Genomic DNA, 20,207 nt, shown 5'->3' with positions numbered 1-20,207 from the left:
AAGTTTACACAGAGGAACAAGCTCAGAAGCCTGACTTCATCCAGTTTACCATCCCAGCTGAAGTCTGTTAAACATAGTTTAGATGAAAACACTTTGCCAAGTGTAGGCATTAAGTCTTAATGATACAAAAACCAGATGGTCCCAATGTAAGAATCAGATTTTTCTGTGATCTCCACAAAACAGTTTTGTATGAATAACTAATGTCCCTACTGGCAATGGTAAAGACTTTATCAATACACCATAAACACCAAATGGAGGCAGTTTCCAAGCGTTAAAAACAGCAACATCAGCAAAACATTCTTGGTGGAGCAAAAGTCTCCTGATTCTCATCTGGGTCATCTCACACCCTTTCGACTTTTGTGGGATCATATGCATCTGAAGACAACAAAAAAAACAAAACCAAAAAAAACTATTAGTCGTGTGTTCTGAAATTTACCAACCTCTACTACACGCTGCTAGCAAAGGAAATGAGAAAATATTTTCTTAATTTAAAATCAGGTTTAAAAAGCCCTCCCATGCAGACTATTTTTTAGAAAAGTCAGGTAAAAATTCAATAATTAACAACCTGTAGTTATTCTTTTTATACCATGTCTGTGAATTCAGTGCTGGTGCTAAACTGAGAGCTCTGAAGCCACACATTTCTACTTGACCTCAATGAATTCCCCATTCTCATCTCATCATGCTGGTATGATTTTGGAGTAATGTCCCTGAAGTTAGATATTGGGAAAAACTTTGTCATGAGGAAGGTAGTAAAGCACAGGAACAGGTTACCCAGACAGGTTGTGGACTCCATCACATTTTAGAATCACAATTTTCCTTAAAGCCCTGAGGGCCTGTTTTTTCAGCATTTCCCAAGAAATCTGCAGGGGTTCAGTGTGCTTGAAAAATCAGGTCATAGACTCACGCTACTTACTCTTTGAAGGCTTACCTGAACCTTCAGCAACCTGAACAGAGGCCACACGGATCATGGCTAGAGCCCCTAGGGAGAATGCTGAGAACAGCTGCAGAATAAGGTTGGTGACTTCAATAGGGGGTCAGTGGAACTGCCTCACTGAAAAATGACTGGTACTTTTGATAGGAAATTGTATTAAATTGCACAGCCAGGGTATGAGAACCTCTGTGTCATGAACCCTTTAGCCTCTGCAGTAGATCTACACTGAAATAAAGAGATAGACACTAGCCTGTCCCTCTCCTAGAAAAAACATAGTTCAGCCATTTTCACACTGGTCTAGGCATCAGACTGGAAGCCCTCTCCTGTCTGCCGTCTTTTTACATAGTGACTTATCGTGAGATGTGGGGGTGAACTTGTAGGGAAGAATATGCATGAGGTTCTTTTAGAAAGCTCAGTTTTCTCTGCTAAGCTAAGCCTAGGAAGCTGAGGCTTCAGGTCTGTGTGACTAATACAAATGAGGTTTTCTTCAGTAGGAAGATGCTGATGTTGGGAAGTATTTTCCAACCTTTGTAGCTGATTTGACAAGTGAAAAGAAGATGGCATACTATCCAGCTGTGGGGAATACACTTATAGCTATAAGGGAACAAAACTCTGCACTGTCTTCACTATGTTCCAGGAGAATATCACCCAGAAGGGAACAACCTCAAAATGCGAGGCATGTATATTCTGCTGAGCTGTGGCAGAAACCAGGACACCGGTGGTAGGACATCACCTCTGATACATCCCTGCAGCTGTAAATCATGGCAGGGCTCTATGGAATCTCAGTTGCTGTTCTTGCTCCAGGAAAACCCCCAAGAGAGGAGGGCATAAGGAAACATAGAAGACCTGGCTGATGCAGGAAACTTGATTTGCCTACAAAACAAAGTCTGAAGTAGAATGCATAGGTCAAAGAAGAAAGAGTCTAAAGTATAGGGGTGCAGGAAATGAAAGGAAGATTAAGGCCTGAATCCTAGTAAAGAGCAGCGGGGGCGTGAGAGTCAGCTGTACTATTTAGAATTCATGCAGTTCATTTCCTGGGGGCAAAATAAATAACACCCCTTTAAAGTCTGGTTGACTTAATCTCTACCTCTCTATGCACCGGAGAATTTTAAATAGATATATATTGACTGGGTTTAATAAGTAGTAGTCCTTGTGAATTTCAAGGTGGATTGCCAGCTCTTAAAAGGGAAGATGGAGAAAAGGAAAAGGAGCTGAGTTAACAACATGCCTATCAATTCCTGGACATTTATTCTCTGCAACCAATTTACAATATTAGAAGAAATGGTAGTATGTCTGAATTAACCATTTGCAGACTGAGGGATGCCATACTTAAAGGCATGAACTGATTTCTGTATCATATCACCATGTTCACAGGATCAGAGGGAAACTTATTTCTGAGAGTAGAGCAGCTCACAGGATAACTTGGAGTTACCTGTGTAGTATGTGGTACCAAACACTGAAAGATTCAGCTTTACAACTGCGCTGGGAAATCTCAGTGGAACATCATTATGGGTGGCTGTACGCGTGCGGGACGCCTGCTCCAAAGCGTTCTAATTGGAGTCAGTAATCAAGTCTGCTGGAGCGGCCACTCGAACACGCCGGCAGCTTCGCCCATGTTCATTCAGCGTCCTTGCGTTCCAAAATGGTAACAGGTGTGCTTCAACTAACGCTTGTACAACAAGCTTTAGCTAAAGTGCCCCTCCCACCATTTTGAAGTGCAGGACACTGAATATACAAGACACTGCAGGCATTTTGATTAGAGAGGCTCCCGTGAGCTGCTCTAATCAAAATGCCCCCCCCACCCCTACCCCAGAGCACACGTATAGATGCCCTATATATCTGTTTTTTGTTTCTTTACAACCCTGGTCTAAGTGTGGTGCTACCTAATAATTACAGAAGAAAAACCTAGGCATTCAAGGAAACCCTATGATTAAACTGTGCCATGTTTGGGAACAAACAAGAACAGCAGCTATAGTGAACATCTACTTTGTTTTTGAAATAAGCAGTTTTCTGAAACCTTTAGATAAAGGCAAAGACTTGAGTATTTTCCTTATTTCTAAAACTTAATGAACGAGCATAGAAAACCAGAAGCCAAGCAATAGTAATAATGTAGAGCCAAACTTATCAGGTTGCATGGATCAGGCCCACAGACCAGCCCTGCAAGTTGGGTCCAGCAAGCAGTGTGCTCTCTGGCCCAGCTCTAGGCCCCAGACCAGCCCTGAGCACCACATGTAGCACATGCCACAGACCAGCTCCCACCCTGTACATTGTGCATGCTAGACTGGCATGCCCTCTAAGTGATACATGGAGCACTTGGTGCTGGGGCCAGGGTGGAGGTGGGGGCTGGTGCATGCTGTACACAGCACATGGGCTTGTCCGGGAAATGCTACATGTGGCATGCAGGTCTAATCTGAGACCCATGGGCAGCACTGCAGGCTGGATGATAGGGCTCTGTGGGCTGGATCTGGCCTGCAGGCCACATTTTTGACACCGCTAATGTAAAGAATAATGTTCACTGGAGAAAAAAAAGTTTGCTTCACCGTGGATATGTTTTCAACCTATTAAATTACTATACAATGGGATGCAGCACATAGCAGCTTCTGGAATACAACTTCCTTGGAGGATATCACAGGAAAAAAAAAAAGTACCATCCTATTAAAGCACTGTCCCCCCCTCCCTCCCCTCCTGAATGTCAGATATGGCAAAATTGGGCCTTACCGAAACAAAAATCTTTGTCAATCTTCTTCTTGCCTACTGCAGTTAAGTGTCCATTTTCATTGAGAGAGATAATGCGTTTGGAAACGGCACCTGTGGTCACCATTTTGCTCCCTCGTTCCTCTTGTAACCTGGATTGTTTCTCCTCATCCATGTCTTCTCCTGAATCTGCGCTCTTGATGCTCAGACGCCTCATACGGGAAACTGAGTCAACTTCTTTCATTCGCACCAAACGATCCATGACAGTTCGGCTAGGGGGAGAGGTTAGTTTGCCTTGTAATGTCTCGATCACCTTAGAGGTGCTTCTGACTTTCTTTTCTGAGCTTGGGATACTCATGTTTCTTTCAGCAAGCTGATAAGCAACAGATTTGCAAGGCAGGTTTTGATCCTCATCTTGTTCAACACCTTTGTACTGTTCAAAGCTCGGCTCAGTTATCAGCATTTTAGAACTGGCTTCTTGGTCGATGCTCTGATATGCGCACAAAGAGGGGTCCCTATCTCCAACAAAGAGAGAGCTTTTTGTCCAACCACACTTTCGCCTGCTCTCATAGGAGCTATCTTTTGTTTCTACTGTATCATCTGAAGTTCTCCCTATTGGTAATTCAAAGTCATGGACACCATTTTCAGAGCTGGGGGGTTGGTGGAGCCCAGCTTTGTCACCAGAAATAAGAGACTCCACTGCTACCTCTATACCCAGGATTCTTGCTGCTCTCGCCTGCAGAGACTCATTTTGAGGAATCTCCGCTGCATTTTCAGCTGAAGAAAATTCAAATGTATTAATACAAGACTCAGAGTTGATGTCAAGTCCCACAGACCTTAAATCTGGCTCAGAGTGACCTTGATTTCTATTAGTTAAGGACAATCGTACTGTAGCACCTTTCTCTAAAGCTTTATTGCTTCTGGGAGCTGCACTTTTGTCCAGTTTTACAAAATCTATGTAAGTTTTATCTTCATTCACCTCTTCTGAGTCAGCGTGATTGAAAGGATTACTCTGATGTGCGTGACTGGACACAGCTCTCCTGACTAGGCCTGCACGACCGAACTGTTGGTTTGCTTTTCTTCTGGCTTCATCATTTCTTGTTTCTGTTATGACACTTCCATCTGCTGGCCTCACTAATTTACTGATCTCTTTTGGATGCAAGGAGCTTTGTGATCCAACATGGGCATGCTGATCACCCCACTCAGTCCCTGTACTCCAACTTTCAGACTTACTTTTGACTCTTCCTGGTTTAAATATTGGAACCTCTGGCACAATTGTGTTTAGCTGCTTACCAGGTCTCACTTCCTGGCCCAATTCATCAGTTGGGGCAGTCCCTATCTTTTCAGGAATGGTGTCCTGCTGTGCTTTCTCCTTATTCTCCACACCATCTTCACTACTAGTGCTCTCTTCCTGTCCTTGAAGCTCCTTGTTAAAACTTTCTAACTCACTTATTGCATCCCAGGGACGGCGACTTACAGGTTTCAAGAGAAACTGACCAAACAGCTCCCTACTGTTGCAGGGAGCACTCGCTTCTCCCTTGACCAAATCACCTTTGAAACTTGTACTAGCTTCCCTCTCTTGTCCAGCCATGGTTGCGACGGACCCAAAAGGCTGGTTCTGGCATGCCTTTGGTGAAGGAACCTGAATTGCTGAGGTGGCAGTCCTGGAAAATGCACTATTGCTGGACGGACTGAGGTACATTTGACCTTTTATGTTGTATGCATTCTGCCTGCATTTTCTATCATCCAGAGGCAACTCTGCCTGTTTTAACCCTGTTACAGATGCCGCACTTCCTAAGAATTTTGGAGTCATCAACTTATTATTTGGTTCACCAGGCTTTGTGCCATGGAAAAATTGAGGGCTTTTAGTTCCTTCAGTGAAATTGGTCTGTGTCTGCTGGTCTTTGTACTGATCACCTGGCCAAGAGCCAGAGTATTTGAGTTCCCTGTGTTTTGTAGGCTGAATAAATCTGAGGTCATTCATTTGTTTGAACTCCTCTGGTCTCCACAGCTCTTGTTTTTGTAACTCATTTTTACTGGTCATGCTTCCTGTGAGAGCTTGCAACTCCAAGTCGGTTGAAGACATGCTTAATAGACTTTGTTCTTGCAAGGCCCCATTGTTATCAAACCCATTCTTATCAGGGCTGTCTGTTAAGTTGTTGTTCCTATCTGTATCTGGCAAATTTGATTCAGGTTTAACTGGGATAGAGACCAAGCAAAATATAGTTTCATTCATTTTTTTCTTTGAACTCCTTTTGTTTTGCATCCCAGTTCTAGGTTCAAACTTTTTAACTTTAGTAACAGTCTCACAGGTGTTATCCATATGCTGGTTTCCTACAGAAAGTTTGCCTTTTGTGTACTCCTTATTCGTTTCATTATTGGGAATGTGACTACTTGTGGTATAACTGTCTCTTTGGTCAGGGAAGGCACAATTTTCCTGATCTCTAAAGGATGCTGCCAACCACTTGCTGTTATGGATGGAGCTTGCTGATGTTCTTTCACCCTTTACAGCATTTGATAAGTCTGAGGTTTCCAAAAAGGCACTATCATATTGTACTTCGAGAGTTCCCTCCTGCAAAGTACTGGGACTGGCCCGATGTGTATTTTTGGTGTGTTTAGCATTGTCCTGGAGACTCTCTGGGTGTGCTATTTTAATATGCCGTATTCGAGGATCATCAAAAGGAATATACTGAACAGAACTCATGTAGTCATCAATGCGCTTAGAACGGCTTTGTCTTCCTTGAGGAAGGTGTTCCTCTTTGCGGTGTTCACCTGCCATCTCAGATGTACTGGTAGATGGTTGGTGACAGACAACAAGCCTGTCTGATGGATGCTGTTGTTCATCATAGTTAGGCACGTCATTACGGGAATGCTGATTCATGCTTCTCTGAGGTGGAGATTTGTAAGATGGAGGAGGTACGTAGACTGGGGGCTCCAAGTTACAGTCTTGAATGCAAACATCTTGCCGTGGCTCATTAACTTTGGCTAAATAGGAAGCTGCTTCATCTTTTTGCTGGTGGTTCTGCAAGCCACTGGTTTCTATAGAGGCCCTTGTTTGTTGGTACAGTTCATAGGATGGAGGTTTCAGGGGTCTGCCATACTTGGGCTTGGCCAAAGGGAGAAAGTGGCATCCAGTTTCAGGGTATTTTGTGGATTCCAAAGTCATTCTGTTTGGGGGCTGAGGGGGTGCTTTAGCGCCACTAAATAAATGATTGTTATTTGTCAGGGAGGGCATTTCCATACCCCTTGGGCTCTCTGGTGAAAGAACTCTTGGCAATGATTGTGATTTCCCTTTGTTATGGGAGCTAAGTCCATTATCTCCTAGGGTAAATGAGTATAGGTCTTGAAGCAGTTTCTCTCTGTCACTATCTGACATTTGTCTTCCTAGTTTTTGAGGTTGTTTCCAGCTTTCCATTCTTAAACTCTGCCATTTGTAATTAGCAGGCACTTTACAGCTGTCCTGCAAACTGCTTCTTGCCACATACTCTGTTCCTGCACCTACCTCCAGCTGACTTTCTTTAGTATGTCTGTGCAGCCCATGGGTTGGTGCCAGTCCTTTCATTTCAGAGTCTCCTTTGTCAGAATAACCCAGCAATACACTAAAGTCTTGTCCTCTTCTTCTCCAGTAGGCAAGATCTTTATCAGTCTTGGGCTGAGAAGACCATGCTAACTGAGGTTTTTCATATATCCTGCAAAAGAAATGCAGTGTCATAGGCAGTGTATACAAATGGTCTTTCTTTTCCTCACAGGGAATGCTACTACCAGGGTCAGATGCTGAGTTTCTACCCTCAGCTTCTATAATTTATTCACAGCCACAGGACCTCAAAATCTTCTTGGTCATTAACATGCACATTTTCTCACAAAACAAAGGAACAGTGAAAGAGCCTAAGCAGTATGTGCATGTTGTTAGCAAGACATTTATTGTATTGGTATGCATAGCTGTGAGAAAACAAAGTACCCAATGTTGTGAATTGTGTATCCATGTAGAGCCCTACTGAATACATAATATAAGCAGCAAACTATGCACTCTGTTAGATAAGGCTTTGCACCCTAATTTCTGATCTCAGTTACTTCAAAACACATTGACTTCAACAGGGGTTTCATGGGTTAGCCAAGCGTAAAAGGACTGTGGATGTAAAGAAAAAGGCAGTAACAGAAAACTGTGCATGTGTGGGAGGGAGAGGATAACACTGTAAATTCTTCGAGAAATAGGATTTGCATTATAGCATGAGGGTGGCAATGGAAGTTGTCATCAGCCAGTTTGATCCTCTTGTTTTAAGGAGTATGTCAATTTAGGTGTTGTGTCCATTATATTATCAATACAGTGTTGATGAGACTTGGAATAGTGATTTAATGTTTACTGTAAATGCCTCAAAAGATCATAACATTTTAAACATTTTAAAAAGGAGCTTAATTCCCACCAGACATAAGGGAAGTGTGAAAAACAATGTATAATACAAAGACTTTACTTTAGCCAGATGTATTAATTAAATCCAACAGACATTATGGGATTCTTCCTATGTTTCTAAACCTGGTTCAAAATAGTCTATATGCTATTCCTAATGCAAAATGATAGCTTTCTATTTTAAAAATTAATCTTGTCATTGTACTATAGTTTTGCAGTTCTTGTAAATAAGGTGTTCAAAAATCTAACTGCCATTATTATACTATCTAACTGCCACCAGCAGAACATGGGAGAGAAAAATCAAAATTGACATAAATAGGACAGGAATGCAGATAGAACCCAAGAATTTTTTTCAGCTTCCCTCAGCCCGTGATATATGTACAATTTGTTCCTGGGTTTTGCCAAAAACGAATAATCTTTTCACAAAAAAGTTTTAAATAAAAAATAAAATTAAAATTTCCTAATGAAACAGTACCATTCCATATTCAGATAGCTAGCTATTCAATAGTTTTCTTTTATGTATGTGAATGTTATCCTATCAATCCTAATGTTTAAAACAAACTGGGATTAAGGTATTGTGTAATTATAAATCCAATGGATTAAAACATCATGTAAATCAAAGATTCAGCATGTAAATTACAATGTACAATTTGCTTCTGGAATCCTGGTAAATAATGAAACTTGTATTAATACATGGAACATATCAGGACGTATCCAATGTCGGAACACAGTAAAAATAAAAATCATTGGAAACCACTGTATCTTTCAGTATCAGGAAATGCACAGCTGAATGTATGCTGCCAGACATCTAAGATTGCCAAATCCACCTCAACTACCTTTTTTGTTTTTTCATAATGTTATAGTACTGCTAGCAGTTATTGATTGGAAGGGTTGTAAGAGACTGAGTTTAATTGTACAGGGGTCGGGGTGGGGAATAGAAAGGCAAGCTACTTTTCTGCTCTGCAAAAGCTGCTAAGTAACACAAATGCTAAGTGGCTATTAAAATACACCAAGCAGGGAGTCATAGGTTCTCAGGCCAAAAGGCATCATTATGATTATCGAGTCTTCTGCAACGCAGGTTAGGGGATTTCCCTGAATTAATTCCTTGAATAATAGCACAACTCCTAGAATCCCATTCAATCCTGACTTCAAAAAATCTGGTGATACAGAAGCCATCATTACTCTTGAGAAGCTGGGTCCAATGGATAATTGATTAGAATCTAAATATAAAGACACAAACAGTAGTCACTGGAGCCTTATGCAATTAAAATCACCATGGATTCTTCTAGACACCAATACTGTTACTGACAATAGATTAGTGAAGTATCCAGGCTATTTTAAAGCTGAGTTTGTGAGTAACTAATGGAAAATGTCATCTAGACTCCTAGAGGGAATCTGTCAGAAAACAAAAGAGGAATAAGAGTTGGTTTTTTTTTTTAAAGTGTAAGTCTTCAGTGCACTAAAGTGTTTTTCTAGTCATTATATATAGCTTTAGAACCAAGAGAATCCCAACCTGAAACCAGTAAGAATTCAACTGCATTTTTAAAAAGCTGTTTAAAGAATATTCTGTAGTTACAATAAGTAACAAAGTTCTGAACACCATGCTAAATGCCACATGAAGTATATATTGTGTCATCATAGCAACTAGGATGAAGAAGGCATATGTGTAGGAATGAAATGTTAAGGCATTTCAAATTCAGTAATATATATACTGTATGTTCATAAGGCCAAGACCATTTTTTGCTTAACACCATACGTTACTGCCACATTACCAGCATGGCAATTAGATTATGGAAAAACAGCTAAAGATACAGGTTTTGGGCACAATCCTACCTCAGTGTAAGTACTCAAATAGCAGTCTTCCAGTTACATAACTACTGTTTTGGCCACTTACGCACATACACCAGTAGGCTGCACTCTGCCTGGGCAGATATACAGCTCTAGTCCCTTCTCTAGTGGTCCTTTGAAGCTAGCCCCAGGGGCAGCCAAGAGACAAAAATACATAGAGCCAAGAGGAAAAGAACAAGTTTGAGGCTGCATAGCTCAGTAAGCTATATGCCACCCTAAAGTGGAGCAGGGCCCACCCTGCTTCAGGGCCTAACTACAGTCTGGCCTAACCCATAGGCTAGGGTCAGACGTTCAAAATGCCTGAATTGATTCAATCTTTGCAGTTTAGTCTAACCTGGCTAGGCTGAATCAGTTTGTAACTGTACAGACATCCCAGAAGTGCAGGCTCATGCCTGCAGTGGCTCAGGGTAGATGTTGGGGGGTGCTAGGGCAGCTCTCCTTTTCCTTCTACAGCACTCAGCAGAGGGGAGGGCATGGCCAGGCCCTGGCAGGATGCTCTGATTAGGGAGAAATTCCCCCTCCCCCGCCCAATTCTGACCAGCCCAGCAGGGAATTAATAACACAGTATTTATCAGCCCATTAAGAAAATAACACAGGGACATTACCAGCTACCAGTTGATTCTGCATCTGCCACAGCATGGACCGTAGCTAGCATGTGGTCTGCTAGATAATGTTGAGAGGTGTCTGTGTAAGGCAGAGGAGATGGCAGGAGTGGGGAGGTGAGGGGGGGAGCAGGGGGAAGCCAGGCAGAAGCCTGCAGACTCTGTTGAGCTCCAGCCAGGGAGCAGAGGGGAAGGGCCAGCTCTGCTGTGGAGCAGAGAGCCCCGCCCAGTCCAGAGAGTATGACAGGATGCTGGGGGACTCTGGTTTAACTTAAACCAGCAAGGGGGCTGGGACAGACTTTGCATAAACCGGTTTGAGCATAAATTAGTTAAGTCTGATACTACATTCAACCAAGTTTATCTCAAACTGGTTTTAGCCATTTTCAAACTGGTTTATGTGCATTGAACATCTGTTCCGTTACAGGTTTAAACCAGTTTCTGATCACTTAAATTGGTTGTGGCAGGGCACTATTGTTGCCTACCACTTTAAGGGCTGGAGCAGGCAGCAGCGAGGTGCTTGACTGCAGCGACTATTTTTGAGGTCAGGCTATAAATGGGGTTTGCTGCTGGCAGCTGGCCGAGCTGAGGCTCAGGAACAATTTGGAGGTATATGGGCTGGGTCTATGGGAGGCCCCATATCCCGGGCATAACCTAAAACTGCACCCTGCCAGAGTAGGGAGGTCCAGTGGGACTGCCAGTGGTGGAGCAGCCCTATGAAATGCCAGGACTGCAAACCTCCCTGGTGAAAGTCAGGTCGGGGGCATCTAATAACCTCCAGCCCCCACAACATCCTCACTGGGGACTACCAGAACTGTAAGAGCTTGGGGATGCCTGTGGCTCAGTTGTTCTAGTGGAGTTATGAGGGTGAAGACAGGCATACAGCTTAGACCTGAGCTGAAGTACCTTGACTGGTCTATGCTGGGGCCAGGACCCAAAGCGGGGTTGAAGGGCCAGAGGCCCACTGCAAGGGATACCCAGAGAGCAAGCAGCTCAGGATCTCAACTGGCCTGAGATGGGGACAGAGCCGAAGGTCCCAGAGAGGAGACCACAGCTAGGGGGTGAAAGGTACAGCTGGGTTTAGCTGCCTGGGATGCCATCTGTGAGGCTTGGGCCACAATGTAGGGGTGGAATGGAGATGCACATATTCGTCTTGACATCAGGGTTCAAAACAGGCAGCCTCCTGCCTGAGTATCATTTATTATTAAGGCACGGCAAGTGAGACAGGCAGGCAGTTAATCCAAAGAGGTGGGCAAGCCAGCATCAAACTGGGCCTCAGAAGGCTCTCTGTTACACTGGTTTATGTGTAATGTCTGGCCCTAGCCATACAGTGCTATGCTGGGCAGTCAGAGGGATGCACTTTCAAATGCCTTCTGGGCAAGGGAGGTCCTAGAACACAGGTTCTGTGCTTCCTACACAAGTGCCCAAACACTCCTCCCTGTTTTTTCCAGGATTTATGCTCAGGTACATGCCCATGAAGCACTTTCCTGCCCAGACACATTACCTGTGACCACACACCCACCCCCTTCCTCACACACTGGGGGACTGGGCCTTGGGGGTGAGAGGCAGCGGGTTGGGAGTGATGGGCACTGACAGCGCCAGCGGGCTGTGGGTCAGGAGTGAGGGGCACCAGCAGGGTTGGGGCAGCTCTGGGTTGGGAGTGAGGGGCACTATCAGGAATGGGGGACTGTGGATTGGGAGTGAGGGAAAACAGCACAGGCAGAGGCAGGGCACTGGCATATCAGGGCTGCATCCTGGTGAACGAATGGGTTAGGGGGAGCTCTGATTTTCCATGATAAAAAAAATAAATAAAAACAAATGCCAAAATAGATAGGTATTTAGCACATATTTTATTGTAATGATTGAGGCACTGGGTGGCTTCCAAATTGATTTAAAATTGTATCAATAAAACATTGTGTTTAACTGATACATATATATATCTATACCTCTATATAGAGATTTATCTATATAGAGATATAGATCCCTCTCTCTCTCCCTCTCTCTCTATAGATATAGTGGCATTTCATTTTAATTGTGAAAAAAAGATAGATTTGGGGCGTTTTTATCAGAGATTTTGGAATTTTTATCAGAGAATTTGGGATTTTTAAACAAAAAACCAGGATCCTTGGTTATCAGTTGCCAAGAGACCTGACAACCTCTGTTGTGAATGCTTGCAATCTCTGGCAATAGACATCTGGCACCCCTCCTCTGAAGTCTGCCTTTCCTGATGCAAAAAGAAAAACTATACAGTCCAAAATGCTGGTCTGCAAGTGTTCAGCAGCTGCCCTCTGAAAATTAATTCTCCTTGCTGGGCACTCAGGTGCCCAAGGTACTAACTTGCGTTCTGCCAGTAGCTTGTACAAATCGCTTAGAACTGGGCCTAAATAGGTCATGTAGGTGCCAGAATGAGGCTTTGATGGGTTTTAGTTAACTAAGCCACACAGAGTGATCTGGAGCAACCCTGGTCCAGCAGCTATTAAACTGCAGAAATTCCCAGATTCATTAGATGCCTGCATTTGAACCTGAAAGTTCCCTCAATTTTTTGGTTTAGGCTTTTCAGCATACTCAGAAGTGATCCAGATCGAGCACCTGGACACCTTGGCTGCTTGCAGACATGAACCCCACCCCGCAAAGAAACCACACTTCAACGGAAGCAGCAGTGCATTAGTTTGACCCAGCTCTGTAGCATCAGCATAGATGGGGCGCATCGGGGGGCTTTCCACTTTTGGCTAAAGCTGATTCAATCAGCTATTAGATAAAAGTACCAAAACAGCCCCCCATTAAAGCGCCCAACCTATACAGATGCTGCAGAGCAGAGCTGAAATAACTTGCTGCCTCTTGTGGGCATGCACTGAGCTTAGTGTAGAAGTGCACCAAGTTTAAAGTAAAGTAAAGCGCCATCTTGGGTTTTGGGTTGCGTTTTTTTCCTTGTCTCCAAGCAGCCCTAAATCTCATTTAAGCGTCGCTGTGATCCAGCACAGTGCCAGGAGATGTCTAAATGCAGCCAAACTCCGATTTGCCAGGTGCTTATAAGCATGTCTAATGCCCGAGTGGCACCAACAGCATGCAGTTCAGTACAGTCAGCATCAGTTTGATGTTCTGGTTGGACGGGCACCTCCCCCCCCGACATTCTGGATCCCAAGATGATGGAGGTGCCTAATATCCCGGCTGGCATATGAGGCTAGTGTATAGGGGTGTAGAGTCAAGAGTGCCAGGCTCTGAAGAGGAACAGGTCAGACACGCCATACCTTATTTCCTATTTGCTATCTGTGTGCTTCCTGAATCTTATTGACCTGGATTACTCTGCAGGCAAGGTACCTACTTTTAGGCACTCCAACACAATTCATCTGAGAAATTGTCCAGTGGAGGCCATTAGATTGGAGTGTGGAACAAGAACAGGGGAAGCAGAATCATTCAAAGTAGAGCTGTGTAAAACTTTGGTAGCCAATTTGATTCAGAGGAGATTCAGCCCAATTCAGCAGCTGAATCTCTGAATCCGAATTGAACTGGGAGACCAATTGAAAGGTCCAAATCGAATTGGAAGCCTCAGAATCAATTTGGAAAACATTTGACGCTGCTTCGGAGATTTGGCCATAGACTAAACAGGCAGCACTCCTCACCACACCAGACACAGCTGCCTCCAGCTGGTAAGTCTGTTGTGGTGGCTGAAGGGGAGAGGGAGGGATTGGGGCTGGGGCAAGCTGCCCAGCCGGGCCAGGGGGTCGTGGGACTTGGGGAGGTGCAGGATGCGGGCATGGTAGTGGTGGAAGTGGGGGCTCTGTCCTGCTGCTTCTTGCCCCCTTCTGCCTAGAGCAAGCCATGTCTGCCTTGCGCCCCCCATCCCCGGCCTTGGCTAGGCAAGTGGCAGCAGGGCAGAGCCCCCACTCCCAGCGCTGCCATGCCTGCATCCTGCACCCTCCTGTCCCAGCTGGGCAAGCGGCGGCAAGACACGGTCCACTGATTGCCCAGCCAGATTAGGGGGCCGTGGGATGCAGGCGCCTGCCACTGCTTGCCCAGCGGGGGCAGGGCAGCCTGGAATGCAGGCACAGCAGCAGTGGGAGCGGGGGCTCTGCCCTACTGCTGCTTGCCCCCTTCTGCCTGGAGTGAGCTGTGCCTGCATCCCCTCCTCCCCCCACCCCGGCTGGGCAAGCAGCAGTAGGGCATAGCCTCCACTCCTGTCGCTGCTGCATCCGCGTCCCACACCCACACCACCACCCTGGCTGGGCAAGTGGCAGGCTACGCCTTGCTGCCGCTTGCCTAGCCAGGGCAGGGAGGCCGCACAGGGTGCAGGTGTGGCAGTGGTGGGAGTAGGGGTTCTGCCCTGCTGGTGCTTGCCCAGCTGAGGTGGGGGGGAGGGGGGGAGCGTGATCCAGGCGTAGCTCGCTCCAGGCAGAAGGAGACAAGCAGTAGAGGGCAGAGTTCCCCCTCCCACCCCTGCTGCACCCACGTCCTGCGCCCCCCCCACCCCAGCTGGGCAGCTTGTCCTAGCCCCAGCCCCAATCCCCACCCCCGCCGCCCACCACAACAGACTTACCAGCTGGAGGCAGCTGTGTCCAGCATGGTGAGGACTGCTGCCTGTTTAGTTTATGACTGAATCTCTGAAGCGGTGCCAACTCTTCAGATCTGATTTGGCCAGATCAAATCGGGACAGTGATTCGAATCTCTGAATCGAATCACTGTCCCTCCAAATTGGCCAAATCCAAAGTGTATACTTGCTGCTTCACACAGGCCTACTTCTAAGGTACAGATCAGAGGACACACACATAGAGAGGAGCCCATCAAATGTTTTCCAGAGCAGGAGATGGAGAAATGCTGGAAAGACGAGATACAGGTTGTTCAATAATCTCTCCCACCTTTTTAAGTATTTGTTAATTACTAGCCTAATGAGCTACCCTAGTCAATCAGATCAGTAGTTGGAAAATAAATAAATAAATAAATAAAACTGGTCTCTAAAATTGTTTGAATGTTCCCATTTTGAAAGGAGAGTGCAATTACACCACAGCCTTCAAAATTGCTCCCTGGATGCAGCAGAAATGCATTGGATGCTACAAAAAAGACAAAATATGAGAGCTTAAAACAAATGCTTTTCCATGCCCACGAATGCTAGTGACTTGGAAGCTTTCCTGTGATATGGAAACTGTGTCTTAGGATTCACTATATAAAACACAGTTGTTTAATTTTTTTTGGAAAATACGATAAATTCCACATTTCAAGCACAACAGTTTGTTCCCTATTTTAAATAAAAAAGGGAATTTAAAAAAACAGAATGAATAGTGGAGTGTAAACTTGACAGTTCTGTCCCATTGCCCGTCATATTATAGGGGGTTAGGTAGAGAGACAGAGAGTCAAACTCAGTCAAGGACTTTTAAAAAGAATAACTACAATTTGAGCTCCATACTTTCCCTTTTACAGCAGCAATAACAGCCAATCTATTCATACCTCAAATGGGGCAGACAGGTGAGCTGTCATACAGCAGTTCTTGTAATGCTGATATGCCCTCCATGTATTCAGCCCAGTTTTCTTCCTTTCCTTTGTGAATCCTGCTACAAGTCCAAACACAGTTCTCATTTTCCCTTCTGTTCATGCTGTCATCCTCCTCCTGGGTTTACATTTATTTTGTTTCCTCTCTAACTTCTCTTTTCATTTCACTGCTGACCGCTAGCAACTGAGGTCAGGCTCACTTTGAATAGCATCTCATGTAGCTCCTGCCTATCATTTTTTAAAGGCCATCCTTCTTTCCCCTCCAGGTCTCCTCACTTCCAAGAGGCCAAACAAACTTGAGGATCCTCACCACCTTAGCCTCATCTGGACCAGAAATCCTTTGCATTCCCAGGACAGGACTTGCTTCCTTAATTTTGCACATACCATGAATTTGCTCCTTTCAGCAATCTTAGTTGGTTGCGGCCAAACAGTTTGTGGGCAGCCGAACTGGAAGGAGATGTGGAGGGAAATGGCAGAATGGCCTAGCAGCCAGGGTGAGGCATGGCTGTGCCACATTATCGAAGGTGCAGGTGGTCAGCAGAGGAGGAGACTGTCCCCACACTGCATCAAAACTATGACAGGACCCCATTTACTAGCTCAGGACTGTAACAGTTTCAAGATCCCTTATACAGGGGAAAGGGGTCTCTTTCTGATAAACACTGGTATATTTAGCCAGCTGGTCTACTGCCCCAGCCTCCCCTTTGTTCATTTTTAGCATACAAATGACTGCAAAAATATGATTACACAATATGCACTGTGTATACACAGAGTCCTTCCTGTCCATTTTATTCCAGCGCTAAAGTGCACGTATTCTCTGCTAAGGGAGGTGCGGCTGTGCAAGCATGTTTTATGAAGTGATGACAAAGGTTTCTACTGGGTTTGGACTGCTTTAACTAGGAACATACAGGCACCTTCTCATGTTTGCTCCAGGAGAACTGCTTAAAATAAAGATCTCTTTTGTGTAAGAACACCCACAGAGATAGCAACACACAGCTGGATGCCCACCAGGACTTACTGCACATGTGTGAAATCAGGAGCTGGGTTCAGTTTTAAAACCATGCATTTTCCAGAGGCAAAGATTTGTCCTCTTTTGCTCTGTTTTAATCCTGGGCTTTTCTTGATGCCCACCCTTGTTTTTAAAGTGTGCTACTGATAAATGAAACTGTTCCCTCTTTCTCCTTTCCTCCCCACTTGCTACAACTAGCAAAAAGCACATGCATGTGATTGAGTGAAATCACAGTGAGATGAGACTCTCAGAGGCATGGAAATAGAAATTATGGGCAGACAGTAATAGAGGCTGAATTCATGCTTAGTCATCTGACAGAATCAGAAGGATAGGAAAGCCATGGCATGACACCGAAACTTACCCCCCTTCTGAAGTAGGAAAAGCGGACAAACCCTTGAAGTCATGGTGGTAGCCAGGACCTGCCTGTCTCCCTTGGTTCCTGTGATAGCTTTCATTGTCGCAGAAGTTACCTTTGGCCACCAGTTTCTTGCTGTAAGTGCAGGCTCCAGGTTCTCTCTGAAATCCATTCACTGTTCCAAGAGCAGATCTGTTCTCTACAATTTCATGACGGTATCCATCGTATCTGTTCTCATAGGAAGCAGGAGGGTTTTTTGTCAGTTTGTATCCATGAGAAATTAGGAGGTCCTCAACACTGAACATGTTGCACTGGTTTCAATCAGAGCTGTGCCATTGGAAACCCCTCTCCAGCAGGATCCATCACTGAAAAGAGGAAACAGAAGGCTGCTCTAATGAGAAAAGACATCTTTGGTCAATCTGCAAGCTGCTGAACCTAGACTTTCATCCTTTGGTCTCAATCCTCCACCCTTATAATAAAATACATAACACTGAAGTGCATGCAGATGCTGATGAATCATGTGTTGACCTTCCCTAGATAATATATCTACATTTACTCAGCTTAAGAAACAGATGCAGTGCTGCTGCTGAGTCAGTCTATTTGACTGAAAAAAATTGGTGATCATTACAGCTTTGGATTTTGATAAGCAATCTTGAGAAATCTCTGTGCTGGAGATAAACATGATTCAGACCAGTGTTCTCTCTGAAAGTAGTTTTTACTCTGATCCTGTGGAGTTGTGCTTAATGCCAGGTCCTTCCCAAGCTGGAAGGGACGGATTACATCGCAGGACAGGACAGACTCCCTCTTGGAATATTCCAGCTAAGCACAGGAACAATGGGACCAGTAAGGCATGATACCAATGCAAAATGCTTATGTCCCTACATGAAAAGCACTACTAACATCCAGGAGTGCCTAAATTAGCCCCCTTTGTTTAGAGACTCTACATGTTGATATTTCTGGAGATTTTTTTCTTCTTTTTACCTAGGCAGCCTGTTAAAATCTGCAATCAGATTTACTACAAATCAAAGGTTGCAAATAGGCTACACCTGAACTCTGTAAAATGATTCTGTAACACTGGTCCTGGGGTACTGTTTTTGTTATTTTTCAGTGATTTCCCAGGCAAATGGGATCAGTGTGCAGTTCAGGACCTTTCTGACGAAACTTCTCTTGGCCTCGGACCATACTGGCCAAGTCTTACACGTCTCTTGGGGCAGAAGGTCTATAATAAAGATTACAGGCTACTGTTGCTAGTTACTAATGAAACTGCATCTTTTACTGATTTGATACAGCCCTGTGTTTTGTGAATAAAATCCTGGTTCTGTCCTATGTGATGATCTTTATAAAGCGTGTCTACATCGAGTTAGAGGAGGAACTCTATTCACTGTTAGCAGTAGTAAGCTCTCTGTATAGGATCATAGAAAAACAGGGCTGGAAGGGTGTTCATGAAGTCATCTAATCCAGCCCCATGCTCAAGGCATCCCTTGTCAAGTGTCTGGAGATGCCATTGTGGAGAACATGCTTAACTAGTATGTTACAACAGTGACTGTTCAGACTAGGCAGTTGTCACCCAGAAGTCTGAAGATACTAACTTCTGGCATTAGAGTCTGCTAGGAGACTACAGCAAGTCTATAACCTCCCCCTCCCCTCACCCCAAGAATAACCACCCTACCCCCACTCTGCACTTGCAACATCATGCCACCCTTAACAGAGAAATAAAACACTTTTCCAGTATATACTTTAAGAGTGTGTTCACAGAAAGAAGGAGCCACATACCATCCATATACCATCCTCTGCTAGAAGAGTAGAACAAAAGCTCAGTATAAGCCAGAAGAGACATGCTAGACAAAATAATGGAAAAAAATAGCAAAATCCGTTTCTCGTATGTGATAGAACCTGTTTTGCTACATACTTTAATAACAGGATCTGAGGTCAGTTCAGGTCAACTTAAATGATTTCTCTATTCCTAATTGTTTCTAGAACACTAACCCCTGGGACTGTGCGAAGAATACATTAAAGGTACGAGCACAGAAAACAGAACAGCTGGCTCCTACAGCCATTCAACCTCTGAAGAGAAAAAGATCCAGCGCAACTTCCATAAACAATAGAATACCCACTGGAGAGCTCACAGGTGCTAGGAAGAAATGTGCTTTTCCTGTTATTATTGTGAGTCTTTAGGCTTGGTGTCAGCATTAACCCTTTCTCTGCCATTGCAACTAGTAGCCAGGTGGAAACCAACACTTGTCAGAGACTGACATGTAGACAGAGGAAAACAGTATAGGAGAAAAATTCAAAAGCCTTAAACTACGAGTCTTATTCTGATCCTGCTTTCACTGCTTTTAATCAGGAGTAGCTCCCACAGATTCAGTGGAGATTTACACTGGACAATACCTGGTGGTAAATGATGCCTAACATGGGCAGAGACTGCCAGTTTTCCACTTTCCCTGAAAGTTATTCACACCTGAAAGTGAAAAGCTGAGGTAGGAGGAGGGATATGTGCTATAAGGAAATCTTTTGCTGGGGAAAAAAGAGGACTGGGGAGAAAGATTTTTTTTTCCATAGCAAGCACGTTCTTTTGAGAGCGAAAGAGTGAGGGCAGGTGGGAGAAGAGAGTTTCTTTCAGCCTCCTAATCTTTCTCCCTCCTGCCAGCACTATCCTATCATCCCCCAACTGTGTCTCCATTCCCCACACTCCCTACCATGTCACCCCTCCCCTCATTCATAACATGATTTTATTGTTTCTGAAGTCAAGCAGAAGGCAGAATAGACACAAATCCCTCTCAACTCAGAAACACCCCATGCTTCTTTTGTCCTCCAATCTAACCTGGTTCCCCACAGAAATTTAGCTGACCTTCTGCTTCCAGCCTCCCCTCTCCATGTCTCAAGTCAAT

The 20,207-nt window shown here is 44.5% G+C and overlaps 1 protein-coding gene across 9 annotated transcripts in view; it reads right to left on the bottom strand.

Moving 5' to 3' along the window:
- Positions 1 to 200: 200 nt before the first annotated feature.
- Positions 201 to 20,207, bottom strand: part of JCAD (junctional cadherin 5 associated) — a 94,979-nt gene continuing 74,972 nt past the window's right edge. For 5 of the 9 annotated variants that reach the window (XM_090047495.1, XM_090047497.1, XM_090047496.1 and 2 more), the window contains exons 2-4: positions 17,326 to 17,684; positions 3,650 to 7,314; positions 201 to 375 (exon numbers count right to left, since the gene is read on the bottom strand). In XM_090047495.1, the coding sequence (XP_089903621.1) occupies positions 341 to 375; positions 3,650 to 7,314; positions 17,326 to 17,624 (3,999 nt within the window). In that variant the 5' untranslated portion in view covers positions 17,625 to 17,684 and the 3' untranslated portion in view covers positions 201 to 340. Of the gene's footprint in view, positions 376 to 3,649; positions 7,315 to 17,325; positions 17,706 to 20,207 lie in introns of all 9 variants that reach the window. The other 4 variants (XM_090047502.1, XM_090047503.1, XM_090047501.1 and 1 more) reach the window with 3 other exon arrangements.

The sequence above is a fragment of the Crocodylus siamensis genome, chromosome 5 (assembly GCF_052110815.1).
Source record: "Crocodylus siamensis isolate JL-2025a chromosome 5, ASM5211081v1, whole genome shotgun sequence".
NCBI classification, from domain to species: Eukaryota; Metazoa; Chordata; order Crocodylia; family Crocodylidae; genus Crocodylus; species Crocodylus siamensis.
This window is presented reverse-complemented; position numbering and strand designations above follow the sequence as displayed.